Source organism: Macaca mulatta, chromosome 6 (assembly GCF_049350105.2).
Source record: "Macaca mulatta isolate MMU2019108-1 chromosome 6, T2T-MMU8v2.0, whole genome shotgun sequence".
Lineage (NCBI taxonomy): Eukaryota > Metazoa > Chordata > Mammalia > Primates > Cercopithecidae > Macaca > Macaca mulatta.
This window is the reverse complement of record NC_133411.1, coordinates 104,343,105-104,367,832: the sequence shown is the minus strand read 5'-3', so window position 1 is coordinate 104,367,832 and position 24,728 is coordinate 104,343,105. Positions and strand designations below refer to the sequence as shown.

General features: G+C 48.8%; 1 protein-coding gene across 1 annotated transcript in view; it reads left to right on the top strand.

The window, feature by feature from the left end:
- The first annotated feature begins 1,839 nt into the window (after window positions 1-1,839).
- Window positions 1,840-24,728, top strand: part of LOC144341479 (ATP-dependent 6-phosphofructokinase-like) — a 45,285-nt gene continuing 22,396 nt past the window's right edge. The window contains exon 1 of the mRNA XM_078005034.1: window positions 1,840-4,009. Within this exon, the coding sequence (XP_077861160.1) occupies window positions 3,901-4,009 (109 nt within the window). The 5' untranslated portion in view covers window positions 1,840-3,900. The remainder of the gene's footprint in view (window positions 4,010-24,728) is intronic.

The window sequence follows — 24,728 nt, the reverse complement described above, 5'->3', positions numbered from 1 at the left end:
CAGGAGCCCTCCTAGACCAGAGAGAGGACCAAGGCTTTGGCCTTGGGGTGGCGACTGGGGGAGCTCCCTGGGTTGATTGTGTGGGCGAGAGCAAACTTCAGTCCCGCTGCAGCACCGGGATTCAGGGTTCCTTCTGGAATGTTCTGAGTGAGAAACAGGAATGGTGCACAGGTGCATCTTCTGAGGATTTTATGGTTAATCTAGGGAGAGCCCTGGTGCCTCTGAGCTATGAACCTGCAGAACCACTTCTTCCACTGACAGCTTTCTTTATGTAAAGAAAGACTTACAAACAATGCCACTTCAGATGGAGATATTTGCAGGTGTGGCCTGAAAAATGAACAAAACGACTCTTTCATCTCAAGGAAAGCACCTTACATTATTCCCAGTGATAGACATTTGAGCTTTCCAGTGAATATTAAAGTATAAAAATCTTGTGTCCACCATTTTCTCATGTGATCAATGGTGATATTGATGTGGGTTTTTTTTTTTTGGGGGGGGGGACACATAAATGTGGAAGCTGCTCATAACTCTGAACCAGTGTTTTCTAACCAATGTGATTACAAAATCGTGTGCTGGTAAAAGCCATTAAAGTGCAGGACGGGCCAGTCGACTTAGAAGGAATTGGGGCAGAAAAGCCCATTGACCAGAGCACAGACTCCGCATTGCAGACAGCCTGTACGGAAGTGCTGCTTGTTACATTTGGCAGCAGAGAATTCTAATTGTATATCAGCATGGGGTCAGACTTTCTTCATAAACTTCAGCCACGGCTCTGCAGTGCACTGAACGCAGATGCAGGCATGAGAACCCTGCTGTCTGAGGTGCAGAGATGTTAGGGGTTTTCACAGCAGCACAAACTATTGCCACGCTGCTGCTTATTTTGGAAAATGGTTTCTTCTTTAAAACTGTTAAGATGTAATGACTTTATCATTGTAAAATGAACTAAATTGTTTCTTTTTGTGACGGAGTCTTGCTCTGCCACCCAGGCTGGAGTGCAGTGGTGTGTGACCTCAGCTCACTTCAACCTCTGCCTCCTGAGTTCAAGCGATTCTTCTGCCTCAGCCTCCCTAGGTAGCTGGGACTACAGGTGTCTGCCACCATGCCCGGCTACTTTTTGTATTTTAGTAGAGACGGGGTTTCACCATGGCCAGGCCAGTCTCGAACTCCTGACCTCAAGTGATCCACCTACCTCTGCCTCCCAAAGTGCTGGAATTACAGGCATGAGCCACCACTCCTGGCCTCATGAGAAGGCTTTTTGTGATCTTCAATAAAGTGCAAAGGGTTCCTGAGACCCAAAAGTTTGAAAACCACTGGCTTAAACCAACAAAATTGTCCACGATTCTTCAGTGTGTCTTCTGTTGATGGAGAAAGGACGTAAGGGTTGCTTTACTTTTTTCCTTTCACAACTCAATGGTGCTGGGACAACTGGGGTATCCACATGGAAAAGGATGGCCTGGGACCCTTCCTCACCCTACACATAAAGCTCAAAATGGATCCAACGTAAGGAGCCAATTGTGAGGGATCCGGGCCTACTTTTAAGATCTTGTGGGACCTAAATTGCCAAGATAAAGGCCTTGTATCTAAATACAGTGATATTTTGAGTTTCTGGGGTTGTGACTTTAACATGGGAATCTGGGGCATGAGGGGCAATTCAGCCTATGACACCTTTAGGGGGCGAATCCTGGTGAAACTGTTACGTTGGATTAGGCAATGTTTCCTTAGATGAGACATCTAAAGCATAACAAGCAACTGATGGGAAAAAGACGGTATCAAAATTAAAAATGTTCATTTCAGAGGATACTATTAAAGTAAAAAGACAACCCACAGAACAGGATACATTATCCCAATAAGGGCCTGATATCAAGAATATATTTAAAAACTCTTAAAATCCAATTTAAAAATGGACAAAGGATTTGAATACATTCTCCAAAGAAATAAATGCCTTAAAAAGCACATGAGATGTTTAACAGAATTCATCATCTTAGAAATGGAAATCAAAACCACCGTGAGATACCACTTCACAACCACCAAGATGGATAAAACCCCAGTATTGGACAGTGACATGGTGAATTTGGGAAAACTGAAATCTTTAGTGGGAGGGGAAGTGAAATGGTACAGTTGCTTTGGAAAAGTCTGGCAGTTCCTCAGAAAAGTTAAGCATAAAATCACTGCACGACCCAGCAATTTCACTCCTAGGCTTATGCCCAAGAAAATTGAAAACACTTTTACAAAAAAAATCTTATGCAAGAATCTTCATAGCAGCACTATTCGTAATAGTAGAAACAACCCAGGTGTCAACAGATGAATGGATGAAGAAAATATGTACACAATGGAATATCACTCAGCCATAAAAAGGAACAAAAGAACATGTGCTCCAACCCGAACGAGCCTTGGACGTGAAAGATGCCGGTGCCAAAGGTTGTGCACTGTGAGATTCCACTCACCTTGGACGTGAAAGATGCCAGCACCAAAGATCATGCCAAAGGTCACACACTGTGTATGATTCTCCTCACAACAGGTGTCTAGAATGGGCAAATCCAGAGAAACGGAAGACAGCTGACGATTGCCAGGGGCTAGAGGAAGGAAGGAGCAGGTGCTGACTCTTAATGGGTTCAAGATTTCTTTGGCCGGTGGTGAAAAAGTCCCGGAACTACATACTAGTGGTTGGTTGTTGTGCAGCTTTGAGAATACACTAAAAACACTGAATTGTATCCTTTAATATTGGGGCTTTTATGGTTTGTAAATTGCATTTCAATTTAAAAAGGAACTCAAGAACTTCTTTGGTGTTGATATTTAGAATGTGAAAGAGACAGTATCCAAAACATGTTACTACGTAACTCACGTCCCCAGAGAGTTAAACTTCATTAAAGGGTGTGTTTGAGCCTAGGAGACACAACGATCCTATACTAGACGTTACAGCTCATCTCACTGATTTCTATCTCACATAACAAGCATATTCAGGGAAAACGGTCTTGTAAACATGAGCTGAATGCTATGCAGAGGCACATTCCTCTTACCGGGATGGTCTTTAGTGGTGCAGTAAGAGATGCGGTCATAGCAACGTTAGTTTAATTTCCATGGCAACAGGAATTTGGCACATTGATGAGTTAGATGTCCCTGCACAGCTCCTAACAGGGTTGCCCATTTCTGTGGTGTCTGTGTACATTCTTGCTGTGGAAATAAGTGATAGCACCTGCACAGACACTTGCTCGGAAACGCGCACGAAGCTGGTGAAAGCAGAGGACAGGCGAGAGGGAAGCATGGCTCAGTCCTGGCAAAGGAGACGGTTATTCCGAATGCGGAAGATTCAGGAACACGATCCTTGGGAAGACTGGTGATGTCCGTGGATCTCACCGCTGTCGGGTTGTATCTGCAGCCAGTTACCGGAGCTGTCAGAACCGCATGTGTTGCTATCGGTGTCATCACTCAACGCTTCTGACTTTTCCTGTTGCTGAGGATGATTGCATGTGGCGGAAGCAAAGTGCTGACTTAGCACAGATCATCAGATCCCAGTTCTTTTCTATCAAGGGGGGCAGGGTTAGAACCCCGCCCCCCCCTACTCCCCCATCCCATTGTTGAAAATAATAGTTGGCTTGGGAGGGTTTTTACTCCTAAGGTTGAAACCGTGCATTTCTAGAGCCTGGGCTGTCAGTTGTGTGTGGCTGGGGAATGCTGGGTCTGTGGTCGTCTGGCCGCTGGCAGCCCTGCTGGTGGGTCCTGCCTCTGACATCGTTCATTTCTGAAGCTTGCTTTCCCTGGTGTTGGAAGTAGCAGCACTGGAGGAACAGCCTCCTTCCTACAGCGAAGCTCTGCCAAGAGAGAAGACACGGAGCGTCTGTTGAGGGATGTGACGTTCGGGTCACCGCACCATGCGTTCTGCTTCTCAGTAGTGCCTCCTGGTTGATGTTACCATCACCTGGCATTACCCAGGAGGTAACTCGCAGATGCCACACTGATGGAAAGCTACGGCAGCGTGGTTCGAGTCCAGGGCCAGCTGGAGCATATCAGCAAGGTTGGGCTGGATGCATGTGCTCCACGCAGTGGGTGGGTCTGTGGAGCTGGGGTGTCGTGAGAGCCAGAGGGTCCTGGTAGAACCCTGCCAGATGACAGGAAAGAGGCCCATGAGTAGAGGAACCAGTGGAATCGAGGCAGGGAACCGAAGGAGCGAGCCGTCACAGGGCGGAAGGCTTAGGAGCCAGCAGGCGAGTGGGATGTGGCCTCAGGGTGCTGCTGGGTTAGTGAGAGGCCTTCTGTGACTTTTCTGAGAGTGTAGTCGGTTGTACGGGTGGGTGCCTGCTCCCGCAGATAGAAGAGCCAAGCGTCCTGCAGGAGACCAACGTGTGCACTGGGAGTTCCCAGGTGCGTGTCCTGGCACGCGGCCCAGAGGCCCCTGACAAGGTTCAGTGCACCAGGCACACAGTGGACTGTTGGTGCCTGACCCAACGAGGGAGTGAGGGAGGGCCGAGTTACATGTGCGGAGATGCACGGGACGGGGTGCAGTCAGGTGGATAGTCATGCTGTGGGGTCCAGGAGAGACGGGTTCGAGAATAAATGGGACGGGGGTAGAGTCAGGTGGAGAGTCATGCTGCTGGAGTCTGGGAAATGTGTTTTTGCTTCCATCAGAGAAGCTGGACCTGAGCATGTCTGTGCTTTGACATTTAATCTGTGCACTATCCTCGACAGGGTGTGTATCTCTGTGGCAGAGGACACCCTGGGCACAGTGGATGTCAGTGGCCGTGGCTGGACTCGGGATCCGTGAATGTTGCGTGATCGAACGTGTTTGGTACATTCTCAGCTCCTGCCCAGGTGCCTCCCAAACCTCGGGTGTTGTGGCCCCCCACACCTTTCCCATCTACGTGTAGCATGACCACCACCTTCCTACCATGTGTTTGTCCTACCACGGCTGCTGTGTCTAATGGATGCTTTGCTTTCCAGCTACTTTCCTATAATCAAAACCCTTGACTTTGCTTGTGTTTCAGAGACGACAGGGTATTAGTCTTTCATGATTGCTCTGAGGATTTCAAAAAGCAAATATACCTTACAGGATGCAAGATATTGGAGACAGTAATTATAGATGACTTTTCTCAGTCTTTTGATTGTGGTAAAATTACATAGCACTCGAACCATTTTTAAGTGTATGGTTTGGTGGTATTAACTCTGGTAAGCACTACAGATTGCTTGGAAAATAGGCTTTCTCAGTAAGAGAAGGGGCAAGGAGAAGAGCTCTCAAGACTATCTTGAGATTTGAGGAAGTGTTTTAGGTTTTGCTCACTGGTTCCCAGTGTAAAGGAACTATTGAAGACGTGGGATGGCGAAGGTAAGGTCTGTGATCTCAGGAAGTGCTGGGATGGGCAGCTTTCCTACTGTGATGGGGGCACTTGCCCTCAAACCCGCCTGAGATAATCACTTGAGGATGGTGCTGCATTGTGACGGCTCTGAACTTGGTCTCCTTGAACGTTGCCAAGTGCATAAGCTTTGGCGGTTACCATCTAGTGTCTGCAGGAGACCTAGAATTTGAACGTTGTTGACTTTAGAACACACTCATTCTTATAACACTCTACCTATTCTCATCAATAGGAAATATGCTGTGTCCTTTTTCTTTTTTTTTTTTTTGCTCTAATATTTGGTGTTGCAGTAGCAGTAGTTGCAGCGGATGCTACTTCTAGTTCATGGTTATTGCCAAACACAAGTTTCTGGAAACTGTGTGAAAAATGAAGGGGGAAAGTGGTTTTCTGCATAAGGCTTTTTTGAACATCTTGTTTTTTTCTGGAATATCTGTCATGGTGTAAAACATTTCCATATTTAGGGGTTTGTAATGTGTTTGATACTGGTTGGCTTTGAAACTCCATGTTTTTGCATGTCCTGGGGCTGCTTTATCCTGTTATTCTATGATATAGCTAGTTTTCAAAACTATTGGTTATTTCACTTTAAAAACCAAAGCAGCTTACATTATGAGTGTGATTCCTGTAAGAATGTAATTGTAAAATTGATTTGTGTTCAATAAACTTACTGGAATGACTAGTTAGATCAGTGGATGAAAAGATGATAAGAACATGTCAGGTCTCTGGGCCAGGAAGGACTTCCCAATAATACACGTGATACGCAGTAATTTCTTAACAAAAGATTAGATTTAGTACATGACTGTTTAAAACCTCTGTATTTTCTATTATAGCCATTCCACAGTGCCCACGGGGGTGGGCTGCAGGACTGCCTATGGATACCAAGGTCTGTGGGTGCTCAGGTCCCTGGTATAAAACGGCATCGTGTTTGCATATGACATACGCACATCCTCCTGCAGACTTTCAGTCATGTCAGGGTTGCTCGTAACACCTATACCATGGATATACCATGCGAGTAGTTGTTAAACGATATTGTTTAATGAATAATAAAGTCTGAATGCTTAGTACAAACACCTTAAAGTATTCTTAAACAATGGTTGGTTGAATCCACAGGCCTGGAACCCCGGGATAGAGTACAAACTCTAGAAGCAAAATGAACAAATAAAGAACTTGAGGTTAGCAGTGACGGGTGTGGGATCACACTGAATCTCGTGTGTTTTCCTGTGTCACTACAGAGTGTAAATGGAAACCATTTTTAGCTTAAGGTAAAATAGGTAACAGGAAACACTACAGAATGGGCACGAAGGCGCGTCCCTCATTACCACGTGTTACAGCCAAGCGTCTGCCTCCTGGGGAAGGATCTGTCTTGTGGGGAGACTAGACGTTGATGACTTCTGGACGTGTGAAAGGAAATGCCCTCCGAGAAGCGTGGTTTTGGCCGGAGCACATCAGACGAGAGTTAGCGTGGCATGGAGTTGCCACAGTGCCCCTCATGTCTGCTGCTTCTCTCCTCCTCACCGCTGGCCCTGACTCTCACCAAGGGAGGAAAGTTCAGCTCCAGCTGAACCCCACACAGGGCTTGTCGGTCTCTAGGGTGGGTGCTGCCTTCTCCTGAACAGGCTGTGGCAGAGGAAGGTCTGGCCATACTTGAGCTGTGAGAGATGCTCTCAGAGATCCAGCATCCTGCAAACCCAGGTGCTGAAGGTTCCTCCTCCACCGTCCTGCAGGGAGAGGGGTCTGTTCCTGCTTCCCCTCAACCCGAGCTGACTTCTTGTCTGTTCTGTACACCTAGCTCTTAAGAGCAGTTATTGTTAAAAATAATCATTTAGCAGACAAACACCATAAGGTGACAGCCTGGGAGGGTAGATGGGGCTGGAGGGTGGTTTCCTGAGCAACAGGGTTCAGTTTTCTGTTTTGGCATCACTCGACCCAAGGCCCCCAGATAATTGAAATATTGTCAGCAAAACACCCATGTTGTATCTGAGGGTTTTTTTAAAGGAATGGGTGCAAACTTCTAACAGGGACCTGACAAAAGAGAAAGATTTTTTCTCTGCAAAGTGAAGGTCGAGGCTGGGTGGCATTTGCCATCTGTGACTAGCAGGGACCCAGGCTGCTTCCCTCCTGCTGCCCAACTCCTGACCCTCCAACTCCTACACCTGTTCCCACCAGCAGGAAGAAGAGCGGGAAGGTGCCTTTTCCCCTTTAAGGGGATTAGGTGAGAGTTGCGCCTGCCATTTCTCTAGTCCCTGGGGTGATTCTCCAGCATGGATGGGAGTTGGGTTTGGCGGCCTGAGCCCTGTGAAGCTGGAGTTGCTGTTCCCTGAGCAGTAGGAAGCCTGGACTCCAGGAAGTGGGGTCAGAGGGTAGCCTTGCTGCATCCACAGGAGGGGGCCCCTCATTCCAGTTGACATCATCACTGCAGAGGGGGGTGTGGGCTTTCATGGTCCATTGATAAATAGAACGTTACTTTTTTTTTTTTTTAAAGCACATCAAACCCTAATTCCTTCAGCCTTTACTAAAGTGGCATTTTGTAATTCCACATGATTTCATTATACCCGCAGGAGAGAATGTTTCCTGTAAACCAGAAGCGTCGCTGAGATAATTCTCAGCCCATTCAGAGAGTTCATTTTCCCAAGGTTAAAGACACAGCCTCGGGAGGGTTTGAGGACGCACCGTGACAGTCTCAGGAGGGGTTGAGGAAACACCCGGGACACAGCCTCAGGAGGGGTTGAGGACGCATCGTGACAGTCTCAGGTCCTGGACATGTGCCCAAGGTGTTTGGGGCACAACTTGGTCTTACACATTTTAGGGAGATGTGAGACATCAATATATGTGAGATGTACGTCGGTTTGGTCCAGGAAGGAGGGATGACTCGAAGCGGGGAGGGGTTTCCAGGTCACAGGTAGATCAGAGACAGATGCGTTTCCGGTGAGCCTTTCCGGAGAAAGCGGTAAGATCCGCATTTATCTCTGTGTGCAGATGGTGACTTTGAGTTCTTCCCTCTGTCCCTGAGGAATTTCTTTGTGGACCAACGGTTGTGAGGGAGGTACGTGGCTTTTTTTTTTTTTTTTCTTTTTTCTTCCAGTCTCTGTTAGGAGCCTGGGAGGCAGGTTTGCCCTATGCCATTCCCCACCTTGTCTTCTCTTTAGCTTAGTGATTTTGGGGTCCTGAGATGTGCTTTCACTTCACACTTCTGAGCACACTGGCACTCTAAACAGTGTTGTAGGAGGCCGTCTAACTGATTTAGAAGAAAAAACTATTTGGAAGGACTTGAACACCTTAGTCCTTTGTCTATTTGCCCCGAGGCTGTTACGCCGCCCCGGGGTGGGTGGCCTTAGAAAGCTGTGCCCCTCTGAGTGCCTGCCTGTGGAATCTGGTGAGTTTGAAGTTAATCCAGCAGCTACATGTTTTGGAAAGCAGATTGTTTCTTAAAGTGTTGGTGATTATGATTCTAACACTGGAATTTCAATATGTGTTTTCCACCCTTCTTTCTTTGTCTCCTCATACCCTGAGATGCTGCTGCATTTGCCCTTAGGCTTCATTGAGGGAAGGGTCAGTTCTGGCCCTTTCTTTAGATATTGACCTTGAATGGACAGAATGGAGATTCAGAAAAACCCTTGAGCTGTGAGAGTGTGCCGATATCTATGTAAGTGGAATTCATGTGTTAAACTCAGTAAGAGTTTAAGAAATATCAATTCTAGGCTGGGCATAGTTGCTCACACCTGTAATACCAGCACCTTGGGAGGCTGGGGTGGGCAGATTCAGTTTTGAGCCCAGGAGCTTGAGACCAGCCTGGGCAACATAGAAAGACCCTGACTCTACAAAAAAGTAAATAGTGGTGGTGTGCACCTGTGGTCCCAGCTAGTCGGGAGGCTGAGGCTGGAGGATCACCCAAGCCTGGGAGGTTGAGGCTGCAGTGAATCGTGATAGCACCACTCTACTTATGATGCACTGTGCCTGAGTGACAGAACAAGAACCCCTGCCACCACACACACACACACACACACAATATCAATTCTAAATGGACAAAAATGAGACTTTTTAAGTGGAAAAACATCCTGTTTGGTTGCTCTACTTAGGTAACTGTTGACTCACTTGCCAATAGGAAAATGCAGTGACCAGTTCTGCTGGGACCACCTGTTAAGGTACTCTGGGCCTCATGGTTTGAGAAGGGTCTGTCCAGGGGAGAGTGGGAGTGGCTTAAGGGCCTAGAAGTCAGTTCTTGTAGTTCAGTGTGACTGTGGGTGTGGAACTGGGGGCAGGGCTCTCCAGGGCATGAGTGGGTAAACGGATGGGCTTCCAGGATGAGCCCCTGTGACTTTGTCTGGTTCATATACGTCCAATACAAATCCACAGGCTCTTACTCTAGAAGCTTCTGCCAGGGCGGATGGACTGGCCTGGGGCCAGAGGGTGCCTTCTGGTTTAGGAAGAACACTTAGTCACCTAGATCTAGGATTTATGGCACTGCAGGGGACTCATCACACTCGGAGCAGCAGCCATCTGCTGCTAGAACCATCTAGACTTGGTTCTAGGCGAAGTATTTTGGAGCCTGTTGGTACCCTGTGTTCTGTTTATCTGTAAAACAAGATAGAGTTGTAACTAGTTAAAACCTATTTTTAAAATTTTGTCCCAGAATATGGCAGTTGTGGTGGAGCCTGTCCAGAGACCCCCACACTCGGACGCTGCTGCGTGCTGGGGTTGCAAGCTTTGCCTGTATCAGCTGCCCCTCCTGGCATGTCTGTGTTCCTGACACGGGAGCCCATCGAAGCTCGGCCTGTGGGACTCGTGCAGCCATTTGTCCGTGTTCCTCTGAGGTTCCGCAGACTTCACGGTCCTGTGGCAGAGCGTACGGTATCTACTTGCATCCTGATTTCCCCAAACCCCAGGACAGGCCAAGAATTCCTTAAACACAGCTGCAGAGGGCCCCGGGGCGTGGATTTGCTGGTGACACAGCCTTTCCCCAGCTTGGCCTTCATCTCCAGAGTTGGCTTTAGGGCGATAGAAGCTTCCATCAGACTGGGGGGCCCTGAAGCTTTGGTGGTAGGAATTGGGTGACCAGCATGGATGATACCCCATTACTTTACATTTGTAGCAATAGTTGTTAACATGACCACAAGATGCACAGAGAAAGGAAAAAAGGAGATTTTATTTTCAGAGTAACACACTGTGCTTTGGGAAACATGGTCTCAGGGGAGCTGTAAGCACGCGCCCCCCAGGAGGGGGGGAAGTCGCGGCGTTAAACGTTCCGGTTTTTGTTCGCTGTGTGTGTTCATCAGGCTCATGGAATGTCTGAACGTTTACAGGGAAAGTGGGGTTTCTTCATCCGGTTCATGGAATGTCTGAACACCTAAGGGGAAAGTCTAGCACACGCGCAGTGAGTTAACCTGTAACATCCATGTTCGCCTTGGGGGAAGCGTAACATTTGAAATGAGGTGGACTCAGCGTGTCATGTACAAAGCTGAGCGGTTGGGCGCAGACGTTTATGCGCAGCCTCAGTCACAGCCAGGACTGGCTCAGGGTCTGCGGCTTCTGGCGGGAAAGGACACTCACGAGGCCATTCTGTCCAGTCGGGGCTGCCCGAAGGGTCCCAGGGTGGGGTTCTCTGGTCGGCCCACATTGGAAGTCCACCCGGGTCCTGTGGGCAGCGTTCCTCTAAACCAGGCTTCTGTCTGATGGCGGAGGAGACTTCAGGCTGGTTAAACTGTACAGGAGTTAGTGTCATGGGGCTTCGGGGCTGACCTTCTTCCCTGTGATGCCGCTTACATTTCTCTCCGGGCCTCATTGTAGCCACAGAGAATCCACCTCATCTGACAGCAGGGGCTTCCATGTTGACATAGTAATTTATTGTATTAACCTTTTTATTAGTGTTTTAATAAAAGTCCTTTTTTCTTTTTAAAGAGATAGGGTCTTGCTGTGTTGCCCAGGCTAGTCTTGAACTCCTGGTCTCAAGCAATCCTCCCATCTCGGCCTCCCAAAGTGCTGGGCTTATGGTCATGAGCCACTGTGCCCAGCCTACAGCCATGTTTTTAAAACTCAGCAGTTTAAAAACACTAATCCTTTCACCCCCTCAAGTTGGCCTTGTACAAACTGGGGTGTCAGGACCTTGGTCCTCCTCCTATTTTTCCCTTTCTTTGGCCTCAAGTTCTGATGAGAACAGCAGTTACAAAATGGGCATTAGGTGATTTTTCCGTTACTAAAGCCAGAATTCTCACTAGTTAGACATGTTTGTCCCCAGGATCCCAGAAAGCTGTTTTGAATGAAGACCATAGCAAATAAGTAAGGAACTAAAGCCTTGGTCCTCTGCTTAGTATCTGGGGAATGTGTTATTGCTGGCACCCTTTGATCTGTGTTCACGTGCTGCATCTCGTCATGGGAAGCAGAGTCGCCCTGTGGAATAAAGCCTGGCTCACGGTGGCACGTCGGGATGCTCCAAGCTGTCAATCCCTTAGACGGCGGCAGACATGGAGACTCAGCATCGCGTGAAGAGCCCAGGCAACCGGGGTGCATCCTCCTTAGAGACCACACAGCCGGTCGGCAAGGTGGGCGTCCAGGCAGATGGCCCTGACGGGCTCGCCACGCTGTGGTGAATTAGGAATTTGTTAGCAAAGAAATGAAACTCGCCTGTGGGTCCCAGCTACATGGAAGGCTGAGGCGGGAGGATTGCTTGAGCCAGAAGGTCAAGGCCGCGATGAACCATGATTGTAATACTGCACTCCGGCCTGGGCGACAGAGCGAGACTCTGACTCAAAAAATAAATCAAGCTAAACCTTACTTTCCCTAGCAGAAGGGAGAATTTATCAAAGTAACTGCAACAAAAATCTTAGATGATGATATAATTTCAGTGGCTAAGTGAGCTGTCCAGCCCACGTGGCTGGCTCACAACGCAGCAGACAATGGTGCTGCTGCAGCTGCCCTCCCAACCGATCGCTTGTGGACATTTTCTGTTTTCCCATATCTCTCTTTTTGGATACGTAGCTCGCTCCTTTATAGCTAAGCATCAGTAAAACAGGTTGTCTATTTTGAGATCTAACTATTGTGTCTTTTAAGGACAGAAAATGAAGCAGGTGACAGGAGCTTGGCAACGTGGTGAATGGAATTAGATGAATATTTAATACTTGGTACCACTCTGATCCCTTCTTCCTCTCTCATGCTTAATTACAGCTGCCGCCTCCTAGGACAGAACACTTTGAGCTCTGTGAGTAGGAATTAAACATGTTCTCAATCAGAAGTTTCAGTCAAGCAGTATTTTACATGAATGCCCAGTCCCTAAGTGCTCACTGTGCTGGTGTGTGCTGTAGAGGAAGGAATGGGCACTTGGGGCCGGGTCTATGGTGCAGTGTCCTGGTTCCCATATGTGAGATGAGGGCCATGAGATGGCCTTAGAAGGTTCAGAATGTGGGATTGAATGGATCTGCCCACTCCTGGGAAGCCACGAGTCTAACTCGACTTGGGCTGGTTTTAGGGAGATGCCGGCAGCGCTGTCCTCACAGGTCACTGGGAGGGGCTCTGGCACCGTCCCCGTCAGGTATCTCATGATCAGCCCAGCTTGCCCATCTCAGAAGCTGCTGGTCGTGTTCTCCTTCCTGTTGTTTCTTGCGTGTTACTTAGGTTCTGTTCATGTGGGGACCTAGGAAGTTCCACAGTGAGAGGAGAGCAGCTGAGCGGCCTTCCTGCCTGCACACCAGCCCCACGGAGGACTGTAACTGCTTGAGGTTGGCTTCTGCCCCTGGCCTCAGCTGTGGATGCATTGATACAGTGGTACTTTCTAAGCTCCTGGGGCACACAGCGCGGTTGTGTGGATCCACAGGACACTGTGGCGTCCAAGCACGTGCTCCCAGAGGAGAGGACCCTGTGGGCGCTGATGCTGGGAGCTGGCCAAGAGTCCAGCGTGTGAGACTCCCTGGGACGTGCACAGCTGCCATCTGCACAGCCCCTCCTGACGCCCAGATGGTCATGCGATAAATGCACAAAGCGCATCTCCAGCAGGAAGCCGCCAAGTGTCCACACCCAGGATATCCACCACGGTGGCTTTTGGTGTTAATACGATGAATGTGAGCAGCAGGTGGTCTGCGTTCTGGGTGTGTGTGACTGTGCCACTGCAGTTTTGTTCTCATGTCTTAATGAGCATGAACAGTTCCTGACGAGGGTAGGTAAGGATGCTGTGATCAGAGATTCTGCAGTATTGTAGCTTGAGGAACCAAGGAGGTTCTCTCTCTTGCAAACCCTTCAAGGCGAGGAAGTTCCAGGCTGGTGACTACTCCATGAAGTATTCAGGGATCCAGGTTCCTTCCAGACCCCTGCTTTGCGTTCCCAAGGACACGGCTGTCCTTGCTGTGATTGGGACTGGGTGATTGCCACGCTGCTGGGGCGGGAGGTGGGGGAGGCTTGGCTTAGGGTGAGAGTGGCCATGATTTACCTAATCTACATAATGACAGGGAGCTGGGAGTAAAGTGTAGCCATATCCTGGAAGATGGATGATGGATGTTGGTGAACGACTGGCTGCACTCAGCACAGCTGGCCCAGGGATGGGAAGGATGGCTGATTATGTCGTTCAACGGTACCTGGTTCTTTCAGATTTGACTTCCTTATGGATTTTCTGCTATAAAGAGGAGAGAGCCTGTGGTTCTAGGCCAAGCATCTCACTCATCTCATAACATCTTGTATCCCTTAAGCCAACATTTATATCAAGTTTTAGAAGTCCTACAAACTGGCAAGCATTTCTCAATCTGGTTTAACCATTGGATTTTATATCTCTGTCTGCATCTCTATTTACATCTATGTGGTTATTTGACACTGTTGTACATTTGTAATAGGTTCTATTTGGTGGAAGTTACTTTCAACAAACCCTTGCTGCTTCTAGAATTTTCAAGGTTGCAAGTTAGAAAGGAGAGAATAAAAACCACATCTTCTCTAATTTTAAAATTTGTTCCTCAAATCACACCAGAAGTACAAATACTACAAATTACAAAAGCAGCCAGAATCAAGGTTAGAGATTTCTGGGTGATTCTAGCTAATCAGCAGTATTTGCTGAGGTGTGTGCAGCAGAGCAACATGCCAAGAAGCCCGGGATGGAGGAGAGTTGGGAGGCCAGGCTGTGACTTCAGAGGTGCTGTTGCCTCAGGGAGAGGAGCTAATGCAGAGAGGATAAGTGGCCGCAGGTGCGACCACCGCCATCCTTGCTGCGGTACAGGGTGCCTTAGTGTACTGAGTTATGAAGCAGGTGAAGTCCGTGCACGTGTCAGAGAATCCAGGCCAGATGCGACGGGTGGAGGCTTGGCAGAGGTGAGGAGCCAGACAGCCTCGCTAAATGTGTGGTGGCTCACTGCAGACACCGTCCATCAGTCACCAGACAGACGGGATTGATGTTCAGTCCTTATGACAGCTGCCATTATCCTGTCTGCCTCCACCTTCTGAGGCCTATAGGCGTCGCAAATGTGTGTTTTTTAAACAGATTTGGATGACTTGCTTTCTGCACAACACACCTGGAAAGACGGAGGCTGGTTCTCCACAATGGCACCGGGGACTTGGCGGGGACTGGCGGGACAGAGCCTCAGGGGACAGCACCATCTCCCTGGGAGAAGACGGTGCCTGCGGGATGGAGGAAAGAAGAGGCACACAGTGCTGAGGAGTGAACTCTAGGTTGCTCTTAGACATGACACACATGCCTTCCGGAAGTTTCCACGAAGCACCGTTAAAGCCACCAGTGTGGACAGGTCCTGAGATCACGAGACCCAGAACATACTTGTATTTGAAATCATTCAGGTGCTGCAATCTCTTCAAAGAGGATCACAAGTCCTCTCTAATAATGTTGCAAAATTATTTTTTTTATTAAGTGCCATGGCTTTTTGTTGTTGTTGTTTTTTGGTTTTTGTTTTTGTTTTTGTTTTTTTGTGTGTGGGGGGTAGGGCTGGTGTGTGACAGTAAAACAGATGCAATGACACTGTGTTGTTGGTGTTGGTTCTCGGCCCCAGCTGGGCAGTTGTATGAAAAGAAACTGAAAAGTCTCCACAGTGGTATGAACAGAAACACCTGGATTACGTGTTTTCCTGTATTTAACATAAATGCACATGTTTGTATGCAAAACACACATTTTTCTATATGTAATAAAATTCACACCTTCAAGTATTTAGCATAGAAACAGCTGTGCAGCATCTTCTCCCTGCCTACAGCCACCCGGACGTTCTGAGTGGAAACTGCGCTGCTGTGGGCTTTGTGAGTGGTGAGCTGTGCACAGATATGTGCTGCGTTTGCTGTGTCCGCTGACATGAACCCTGGTCATTCCTGTTTCAGGTGGATGCTTTCCCTTGCAGTTCCCTTCTCTTGTTCTGTTGGTAAGTTCAGTAAACTCGGGACCAATGGTGAGAGTAGGCGTAGAGGAACGCGGTGTCGGCAATTGAGGAAAATCCATACCAGTCGTTGCAGAAGGAGGAGGCGTGCGGGGTTCTGCTGCCTGTGTGAGCCATGACTGGTGAGGGCCTCTGGGCAGTAGCTCAACTGGGCTACTTGGAAATGCAGATTCCTGGGCACAGACCTGAGAGGCCCTGGAGTGACCACCCTCCAGGGATTCCGCCCAAACTTGGCTATCTTGTCTCTTGGCAGGTCACCCGTGCCCAGCTGTCTCATTGACATGCCCGGCCATTGCAGAGTTAGCTAAGTCATCTGCACAGCTGGTGTGGGTGTGCCGATGGGTGTATGAGGCTGGCCCATCTTCCTTTCTCCCCCTATGAAGTGTTTGAAGGTCTGTTATCCTACCCTATTCTCTCCCTGTCCTCAGTGGGCAAGCAGGAGGTTCATTTTCACTTGCAGATGAGGAAAATTCTGAAGTCTCGTAAAGAAGCCAGGATCTTCTTCAGAATCTTCTTTGTTCCAATCAGCTCTGATATTTTCACTCGGAAAGACTTTTCCTCAAACACTTTGCCTTCGTTCTGTATGAGAAGTGCTGTATACTTTCCTGTTGTTTTAGTAATTAGTATCTGTCCTGTTGTCCATCAAAGTATATATTTTCATTCTGAGGCATGCTGAGTCAGCCTTTGTAGTCCAGAGGGATTCCATGTGCGTTCATAGAAGCTTCCATCAGAAACCACATTCCAAATAGCTGTGGACATACAACCTGCTTGTGACTTTGGGAATTGCCAAAGTCCAATTCTATCCCGATTTGAGGCTTTAGGACCTTTAGAAATTTTGAAATTATAAAAAGAAAATATGACAAAATTAAGTGTATTTAAAACAAAAGAGATTTTATACTGTGGTTTTTAAGGGTTGTGATGCACTATTTTGTTATTTTTAAGGACGTCATGTTCCATTCAAATTACAAACACATTAAATAAAAGGTGATGCCTTCAGAACATCCTGGATTTCGTCTTGATCTTCTGCCCTTGAAAATGTGATTTTTTTTTTTTTTTGAAAATGTGATGGTTTTAAACTGAGTCTAGACCATCTCATCTGAATTGCTTTGGAAACATCTCCACGGGCATCTTTCTATTCTTGGGTACATATAGAGAGACATCATTACACTTTAAAATAGCGAAAGTCCCGTAGAGCAGTTTTTCTTGAACTAATGAGTTATGGTTGGAAATCAATGTGTGTAGCAAGTTATAGAATCTCTCAGCAAAAGTGATTATTTAAAATAGAAATTGAGAGAATGCAGTACATTCTTGGGTTTTAAAATAAAATGCCAATAAGAGAACGTTTTGTTCGCAAGAATGTAAAAATTACGTCTTTGTTTAGAATTTAAGAATAGTAATTTGCTTGTGAGATCTTTGTGACTGAGGTTTGAAATCTTAACTATGGCTTATCATCAATGTTTTATACATATGCACGTATACATATGTATGTAAGGTACATGAAAGGAAAATAAGCATGTGTATATTTACATTTATATACACTTCTATAATGTGTATACTTCTAGTCACACATAGGTCTAAGTGACTATGATTTGATGACCGTGAGGATAATTAAATAATTTTCCTGCACTTAGCCTTGCTTTTGCATCTGAGCAGGGACCCTGCGAAGTGCACCTCCTGCGTTCCAGGCCTCACACAGCCTGTGCCAGGTTTTGGAAGCAGGAGTTTGTCTGCAGCCACTTCGGAAAGCAGGTGGTTACCAGGATTGCCTAGAGCTCCAGGCTGTCTCTAGTCCCAGCCTCCCTGGGGTAGAAGCTGCCCCACCAGGGGCCTGGACATGGACGTTAGGGCCTGGAGCCAGGAACTGCTCTGGAAGGAGGGCTCCTGTCACTGCTGGGCATGAGAACCGAGGACAGGAGGTGGAACCAGCCTTGGGCCACTGCACGGCCTCCCGGGAGTGCTTGCGGGAAGCCCCAGCCACCCTTTCCTGACCCCACAGCCAGGACCAAACTCTGTGAGATCCCCTTGGCCCACCCCTCAGGTTCCTAAAATGGTTAGGGTGTCCTGGGCTGTGAGTTTTTAAGTCTAGGCTAAAAAGACTCACAGGGTTCTTTATGTAGAAACGACGAGTGTGCTGTTAACTCAGAGCAGGCACTGCACCCTCACTCCAGGGTCCTTTGTGCCAGGTGGAAACGAGCATGTGGGTCAGGCAGAGTCCCTGCATCCTCACTCCAGGCATTGCTCTTTGATTTCTTAATTAAAAGCCTTCAGAACGAAAATGTGTTCTCCCCAGAGTAGAGTTTCTGGTTATGGAGGCTCACCTGTAAATGCCGTGCCAGGTCAAATATGCTGAGATCTAGGCCAGGTCCTGCTTCCTGCCCATGGCCAAGGCAGGTACTTCATTTGGGAGGTGACCTGGAGGGACATCTGAGAGGCCTGGCCTGTCCCCGAGGGATGAAGCTGCTGGCCTTCTCATGCTGCTCCAGCCTCCATCAGCTCCTTCCTACCTGCACACTGCCTGCTTTTATGTTGCCATCATTGGAGATATGTTAGGGACTTCATATGGAGCGACCCCCACAGGACCAGCAGACCGTGGAAAGGTGGGAACCAGGGCTGGGAGGGTGGTGACCACAGCCAAAATGAGAACAGTGGTGGGCTTAGAGGTCCATCTTCTGTCTAAAGTGTTTTTTAAAAATAAAACACTGTCTCAGGAGCATGAGAGGGCAGGCCACTGATGGGGAGAATGTATCTGTAAAAGACTCATCTGATAAAGGCTGTTATCCAAACCGTGCAAGACACTCTCAAAACTCAACAAGAAAATGAACAACCTGATTAAAAATGGACCAAAGACCTGGACAGATACCCCAACAAAGAAGATGCACAGATGGCAAATCTACACGTGGAAAGATGGCCCGCATCTTATGTCGTAGGGCGAGGCGTCACTGTGCACCCAGCAGCCTGGTCCAATACTGGAACTCTGACACCACAGCGTGCTGGCGGATGTGTGGGCATCAGGACCCTCAGTCATCACTGGGGGAAGTGGGGCAGCTGCGGCGGGAGGCAGCGTGGCGGTTTTCCGTGGAACTAAGCACTCCGACCACAGGAGCAATCACAGTCCTGGACTTTTACTCAGAGGAGTTGAAAGTTTACTTCCATGCGGAAATGTGCACACAGATGTTGACAGCAGCTTTATTTATAATTGCCAAAACTAGAAAGCAACCAAGATGCGCTTCAGTAGGTGAATGGATAAACTGTGGTATGTCAGAAACTGGGATATTATTCAGCGCTAAAAAGAACTGGACCACTAACCCATGGGTTGGGGAAGGGAGGGATGAATGGGAGGAGTGTAGGGTGGAGAAGCAACTCCGGGTAGGGCTTTCATGGGGGAATCCATGCCGTTCCACGTCTGTGAAACCCACAGAGTGAGCAGCAGCAGACTGAGCCCTCTTGTGTGCTGTGGACTCTGGGTGGTGGTGCCGTGATGATGCGGATCTGTCAGTCGTAAAGACTTGCTGGTCCCGTGGGGGCAGGAGAACGATGGAGGCTCTGCCTGTGCTGGGGAAGAAGATATGTGAGGACTCCGTACTTTCCTCCTGATTTTGCTATGAACTGAAAACTGCTTTTAAAAACATCTACTGAAAAGGCAAAAAAAAAAAAAAAGAGAGTGCTAGCCAGATAGCATCTGTGTGAGGGTGTGGCCTGTGTTCTACGTTCAGGATTTTCCTGTTAGGATACATGTATCTAAATTATTCAGAAGTTAAATTTTGCATTAAGTAACTCACTACAAAGTTAATTACAGTATCAGCTTGAGCACTGCCAGGATAGCCAGGATCCTGTATCCTGACCAGCTTCTCCCCTCACAGGTACAGTGACGCCCATGGCCTCACCCCAGTGAGCAGCAGGGCTGGGACAAGGAGTCAGACTTTGGGGGGCAGAGAGGAAGTGAGATCGAGGAGCCCGTGGCAGGGAGCCAGCAGGGATTTTTTTTTAACCAGTTTTCTTTATCGCTGAGGCCTTCTTAGACTTGGGGAGTCGGGAATCCCCACTCTCAGGCACCTCCGAAAGCAAAGGCTGCTCCTAATCCTCATGTCCCAGATGCCTCAGGGGAGGTACCTGGGTTGTTGGGTGCAGTTCCGTTATTTGCTGTTCAGTGGAATTTGCCCGCAGCATTTCTGATTGTTTTTAAGAGCTGATGCTTGAGCTGCTTAAAATCACATATGGATATTCATTTACCTGTAAAAGTTAAGAATGGAATTTGAGTTCAAAGATTTGTGAAAATGCTCAAGTTTGTGTACTAATATATACATTACATTTGTGAAAATATCTAAAAGTCCAGGATTTTTATTGAACACTTATCTTGATTTTTGTAATGTCTACTTGTCATATTTCCATTTGATTAATAGATGTCAAAGGGCTTAAATTTTGAGTGCCTGAATTCACTGAATTTAAAACTTCTTACATCAAATGTAATTAAACTGACTGTAGCCAACAGCACATGCTTTTATAAGTATTGATTAAAATATATATAAAAACACATATCCATGAACATGCAGATGGGGGCAACATACTAAATCATGGAAGTAGAATTAGTGTTCTTTGTTTTCTGAAAAGACAAATTTTTAAAAAGCCAAGAGAGTCTTATAACTTTTTAGTTTCCAACTTATTTGCCCTAAAGCGAAAGTTTAGCAGCAGAAGATTGGCAGCAGTAGAAGAGGATATCCTGGGCCAGTGCAGGCTCTGGGAGCAGCCAGGTGAGTGCCAGAAGGAGCTGGCTGGAGGCAGAGCAGGGAAATGCTCAGGCAGGTCAGGATGGCTTCAGGGCACGCGGCTCAGCGAGTGAGAAAGGGTTCACATTTCCTGGAGAGCCCTTGTCTCTACCCACGGAAAACCCAGACTCCTTCCAACTGGGATGTGCATCTCATGTAAAAGTTGTTAAGCCCAGAAAGAAAGCCAGTGGATATAGAATTTTTTTGTATGCAGAAATTACTTTAAATTTGTTTCTAACCTTATCCTTTTCTTCCCCCATCTTAGTGTCTAGTAACTTTCTGCAGGTAACGCACACATCTTAGAGCGCTGTATTTCAGTTGCTGTTGGCTCTGATGTGACTTTGTGGTGTCTGAGGTTCTGCCCAGAGTGTGGCACTCTCTGCTGAGCGTTGCTTGTTGAAGGCCCGTGTGGAAACTTTCCCTGTAAGGTTGTCGACCCCAGCAGTCTTGGTTCAGAAACCTTTGGACTTGCTGAGACTTCACACGGCCTTCTAAGCTTTCTTCTGTGACCTTTTCATTTTAGTGTTCCCCATAATTCAGATGTTTTCCAGAATGTGTAAGTAAGCTGCTGAATTCAGGGTAGGGGGTGCCCTCCATTGGCCCTGGGGAGAAGCATCGCTGTTTCTCCGGGTGGAGCTTCCTGCCCGCCATGGTGTGCTCCAAGATGGAGCAGAGTTATTTGGCAGAAGTAACCGTCAAAGGCTCCTGTCTCAGCGGCAGGGTGGCTGTGGGTGTGCGGCCTCGCGGCCATACCGGCCCCTTCCCGTCAACGGCACCAAGGAGAGGAGCACGGGGGGAGGCCTGGGATCTGTGCTTCCAAGACTGCGTCGTCTGTTTGTAACTAGACATGCCCAAAAAGTGTTGGAGATAAGCAGGAGACCGTGTCTGTCCCTAATGAGCTCAAGTTTGCCCTTGAGAGGGTCAGGTTTCTGTGTGGTTGATCCGAATTCAGCCTGGCTGTGGCAGTGCAGGTGACTGCTGGGCTTTGGCAAGGCTGCACCCACTGTCCGTCTGAAATGGCCCCCTTCCCAGGCTCGTGGTGCCAGCTGGGAACCCAGGCCTGCCTTCCCGCCAGGACGGAGGCCCCGTGTATGTGTGGGGGGGAGGTGGCGGTCCTGCTTTATTGCCTTATCCAATGCCACGTGGGGTCAGCACTCAGGAAACATAGCTGTGTGGGTCAGCGATTGAGTTCAGAAACCTGGAAAACTCAGCAGTGCAGGCTTTGGGCATGACCCGTCCAGCCCTGGGGCTCTTTCTCTGAATTTCCTTCCATGGCATCCTCCTCATCTCAGGGACCCCTGTCCCCGCACAGCTGTTGGCAGCTTCACAGCTTCCTCTGCCTCCCCTCCCAGGCCCTGGTGTGGCTGGGGCAGCTAGTGGCTGTGCAGACCCCACAGCCAGTAGATCGTTGGTGCCAACGGCTTGGGCCTGGGTTACCTGAGCCAAGGACTCCAATGCACGGCTGAGCTCACCCTGAATGGCTGGATCGGAAGGCCTTGGGTTGCAGAGAGGGTGGCTGGATATTGAAGGAAAATATGCAAAGGAGAAGGGGAAATGGGTGTGCTGGATGGACAGCTGGAGAAGTCTGTGCAGAGCCTGGGACCCGGTGCAGATGCAGAGCTGGCATGGGGAATCCGGTGACACGGCCACCGTGGAAGTGGGCAAAGTCAAAGGCTTCAGACCGGCATGGAGGGGCTGGTCTAAAACGATCCTCCTTTTCCTTTAATCCTAGCAACTGCTGGCTTACGGGGTGGGGGAATGAGATCTGTGGTGGTGGCAAGGAGAGACAGGGATTTTAATTAAACCCCTCTTTCTAGGAGAGGGGAGTAGCCGTCTCTGTAGGACAGTGAGCATTGTCATCTCAGGCAGCTCAGGCTGCTGTAATGAAACACCATTGACTGAGTGGCTTATGAACAACAGGAATTTGTTTCTCACAGTTCTAGAGGCTGGAAGGCGGGATCAGGGTGCCGCATGGGGGGGGGGTTCTGGTGTGGGCCCCTTCCTGGTTCACGCACGCCTTCTCACTGGCCCTGACACAGTGGGAGGGCAAAGAATTTGCTGGGCTCCTTTCTGAGGCACAAACCCCATTCACCGGGCTCCAGCCTCGGGACATCATCACCTCCCAAAGACCTCCTGACAGCATTACATTGAGGGTGAGGATTTCAACCTGTGTTTTGAGGGACAGGCGGGCAGTTCGTAACCGTCACCCTCTTTGTGTATTTCTGACTCAACATTGAGTCTGCATTCGGCTCTCCAGGGGACAGAACCTGTGTGGACACTGAGCGAGGTCAGAGCTGCAAGCATGTACACATCGCGGGCAGGGGAGCTGCCAGGGGTGCGAGAACTGGGTTTCAACGTCAATCAGAGTTGCTTTCCTGGCAAATGCACTCATAAGCTATCCTGGCAACATTTGCTTTTCACGAAGAGTTGATCAGGCAGTAGGAGCAGCAGGCGGTATTGCCAGAAGCTTGGAACTGATGGGCAGCAGAGAAGGGGCAGAGGCCACGACCTTGGGGTGGGCAGCAGTGCCAGGTGTCTGCCCTCCAGGTCTCATGCCTGTGACTGTAGAGACCAAGCCGACCGGGGCTTGCTGGCCAGTGTGGCTCTCATGCAGGTGATTATTGGGGCTTTCTATATAACGTTCCCTCAGCCCCATTCCCACCCCACCAGTTTCTGTGCCTAGTAGAAATCATGCTGTGTCTCCTTGATGAAGCATTGAGTTTCCTATGAAGGTGTAGAAATAGCACGATTTGGCTCATGTCAAAATACTTTGCAGTGAAGCTGCACAGAAGAGGATTCTAGGCTTCCATTTGACGTTTTAGACAATGCCTGAGTATTACAGGACCCTTTTGCTTGTTAAAAAGCACCAGATGAGAAAGGCTACTGGTTAATAAAGGAGACTTTTTACATTAGCACAGAGAGGGTGGCTTGAGATAAATTCAGCGTAATGTAGGTGTGTTTGTAAGCCGTCTAAAGGACCATCTCTCTGCTGGCGACACATGTTTTCCGGTATTGGTTTTGTTCTGAAAAAGGATGACTGGCATTCGGTAGAATCATTCCAAAATTCACCTGGAAGTCATCTACATAGTGCCTTGTTTTCTTCTGACATTCTGGACACCACAAGGAATTATTCTTGTCTTCAGCACTAGCAGGAGACTTCTCCTGAACTCCTGCTCCTCTTTGGCATTGTGGGTGTGAAGGGGTCAGAGTGACCCTGTCTTCATGGAGCTTTCAGATACCATGGGGACAGTGTGGCACGAGTGTCAGGCTCGGGTGGGACGGAGGCTTTCCCCAGAAAACAGCTGCCGATTCCAGGACAGCCCTCGACCACTCCTCCCTCTGTTCCTCCATGTCACGTCTGAATTAAGGCTGTTCTATCATAGCTGGGGTGTCATGTTAACTGGAAGTGTGCTTTTGTTCTGGGAAGTAAATAAACTAATGGTACATTTGCCAAGGACAGTGAGATTTGATTTGATGAATCCAGTGGGGAAAAGGAGAAGGGGCTTGGCTGGGTGGGGACGTGTGTGATGGGAGTAGAAAGGAGGAGCCATGCAGGCTGGTGGGATGTAGGGCCACACCCGCGTTTCCATGGGATCCGTCGATGTTTGTGCCCCTAGACCTGAACCTCTGTGTCCACTTTTAAAACCTGCATAATGAGGAAGCCCCTGATGGGCCTGAGTTGTTACTTCCCACGGCCATTGCTGGGAAGTGCCCCAGACGCCTCCCCGGCTGGTGACGGCCCCGGACCTGGACACTGGGTTCGTCCTGAGCTCTGCGAGGGGTTTGGGCTCCACGCGCAGCAGGCACCTGTGCATCCCTTTGGACTTGAGATGTTGGCACTCGGCTTGGAGGCCACCGCGATCTGGGTGTGGTCAGGACTGGCTCATCCTTTGGGGAGAGAGCACCTGCCCGGGGGCCCCTCTGAGGTGCGTAGCCCTGCACTTACCTCACAGGATGCCCTGTCCTGCGGGGACTTCCTGCCATTCCCCTGGACCCTCAGGTGTGGGAGCCAAGTGTGGTGTGTGTGTCCCGGGCGGGGGTGCTGAAGACACCACGTGCCTGCTCGTGCGAAGACCCGAGGCACCGCGTGGGTTCGTTTCCAGGGGGCCGTTGGCATCTGGGGGCCTGTGGGTGTCTTTCCACTGGCAGGAAATAATGGGTGGCCCATGTTACCTTTTTTGTCTATTTTTGCCAAAAAGCCCTAATGTCAATGTCGCTGTCCCACTGTGGGAACCACTTGTCTCAGGCCCACTGGCCCTCCTGTTTCTGGGCTGTTGCAGGGT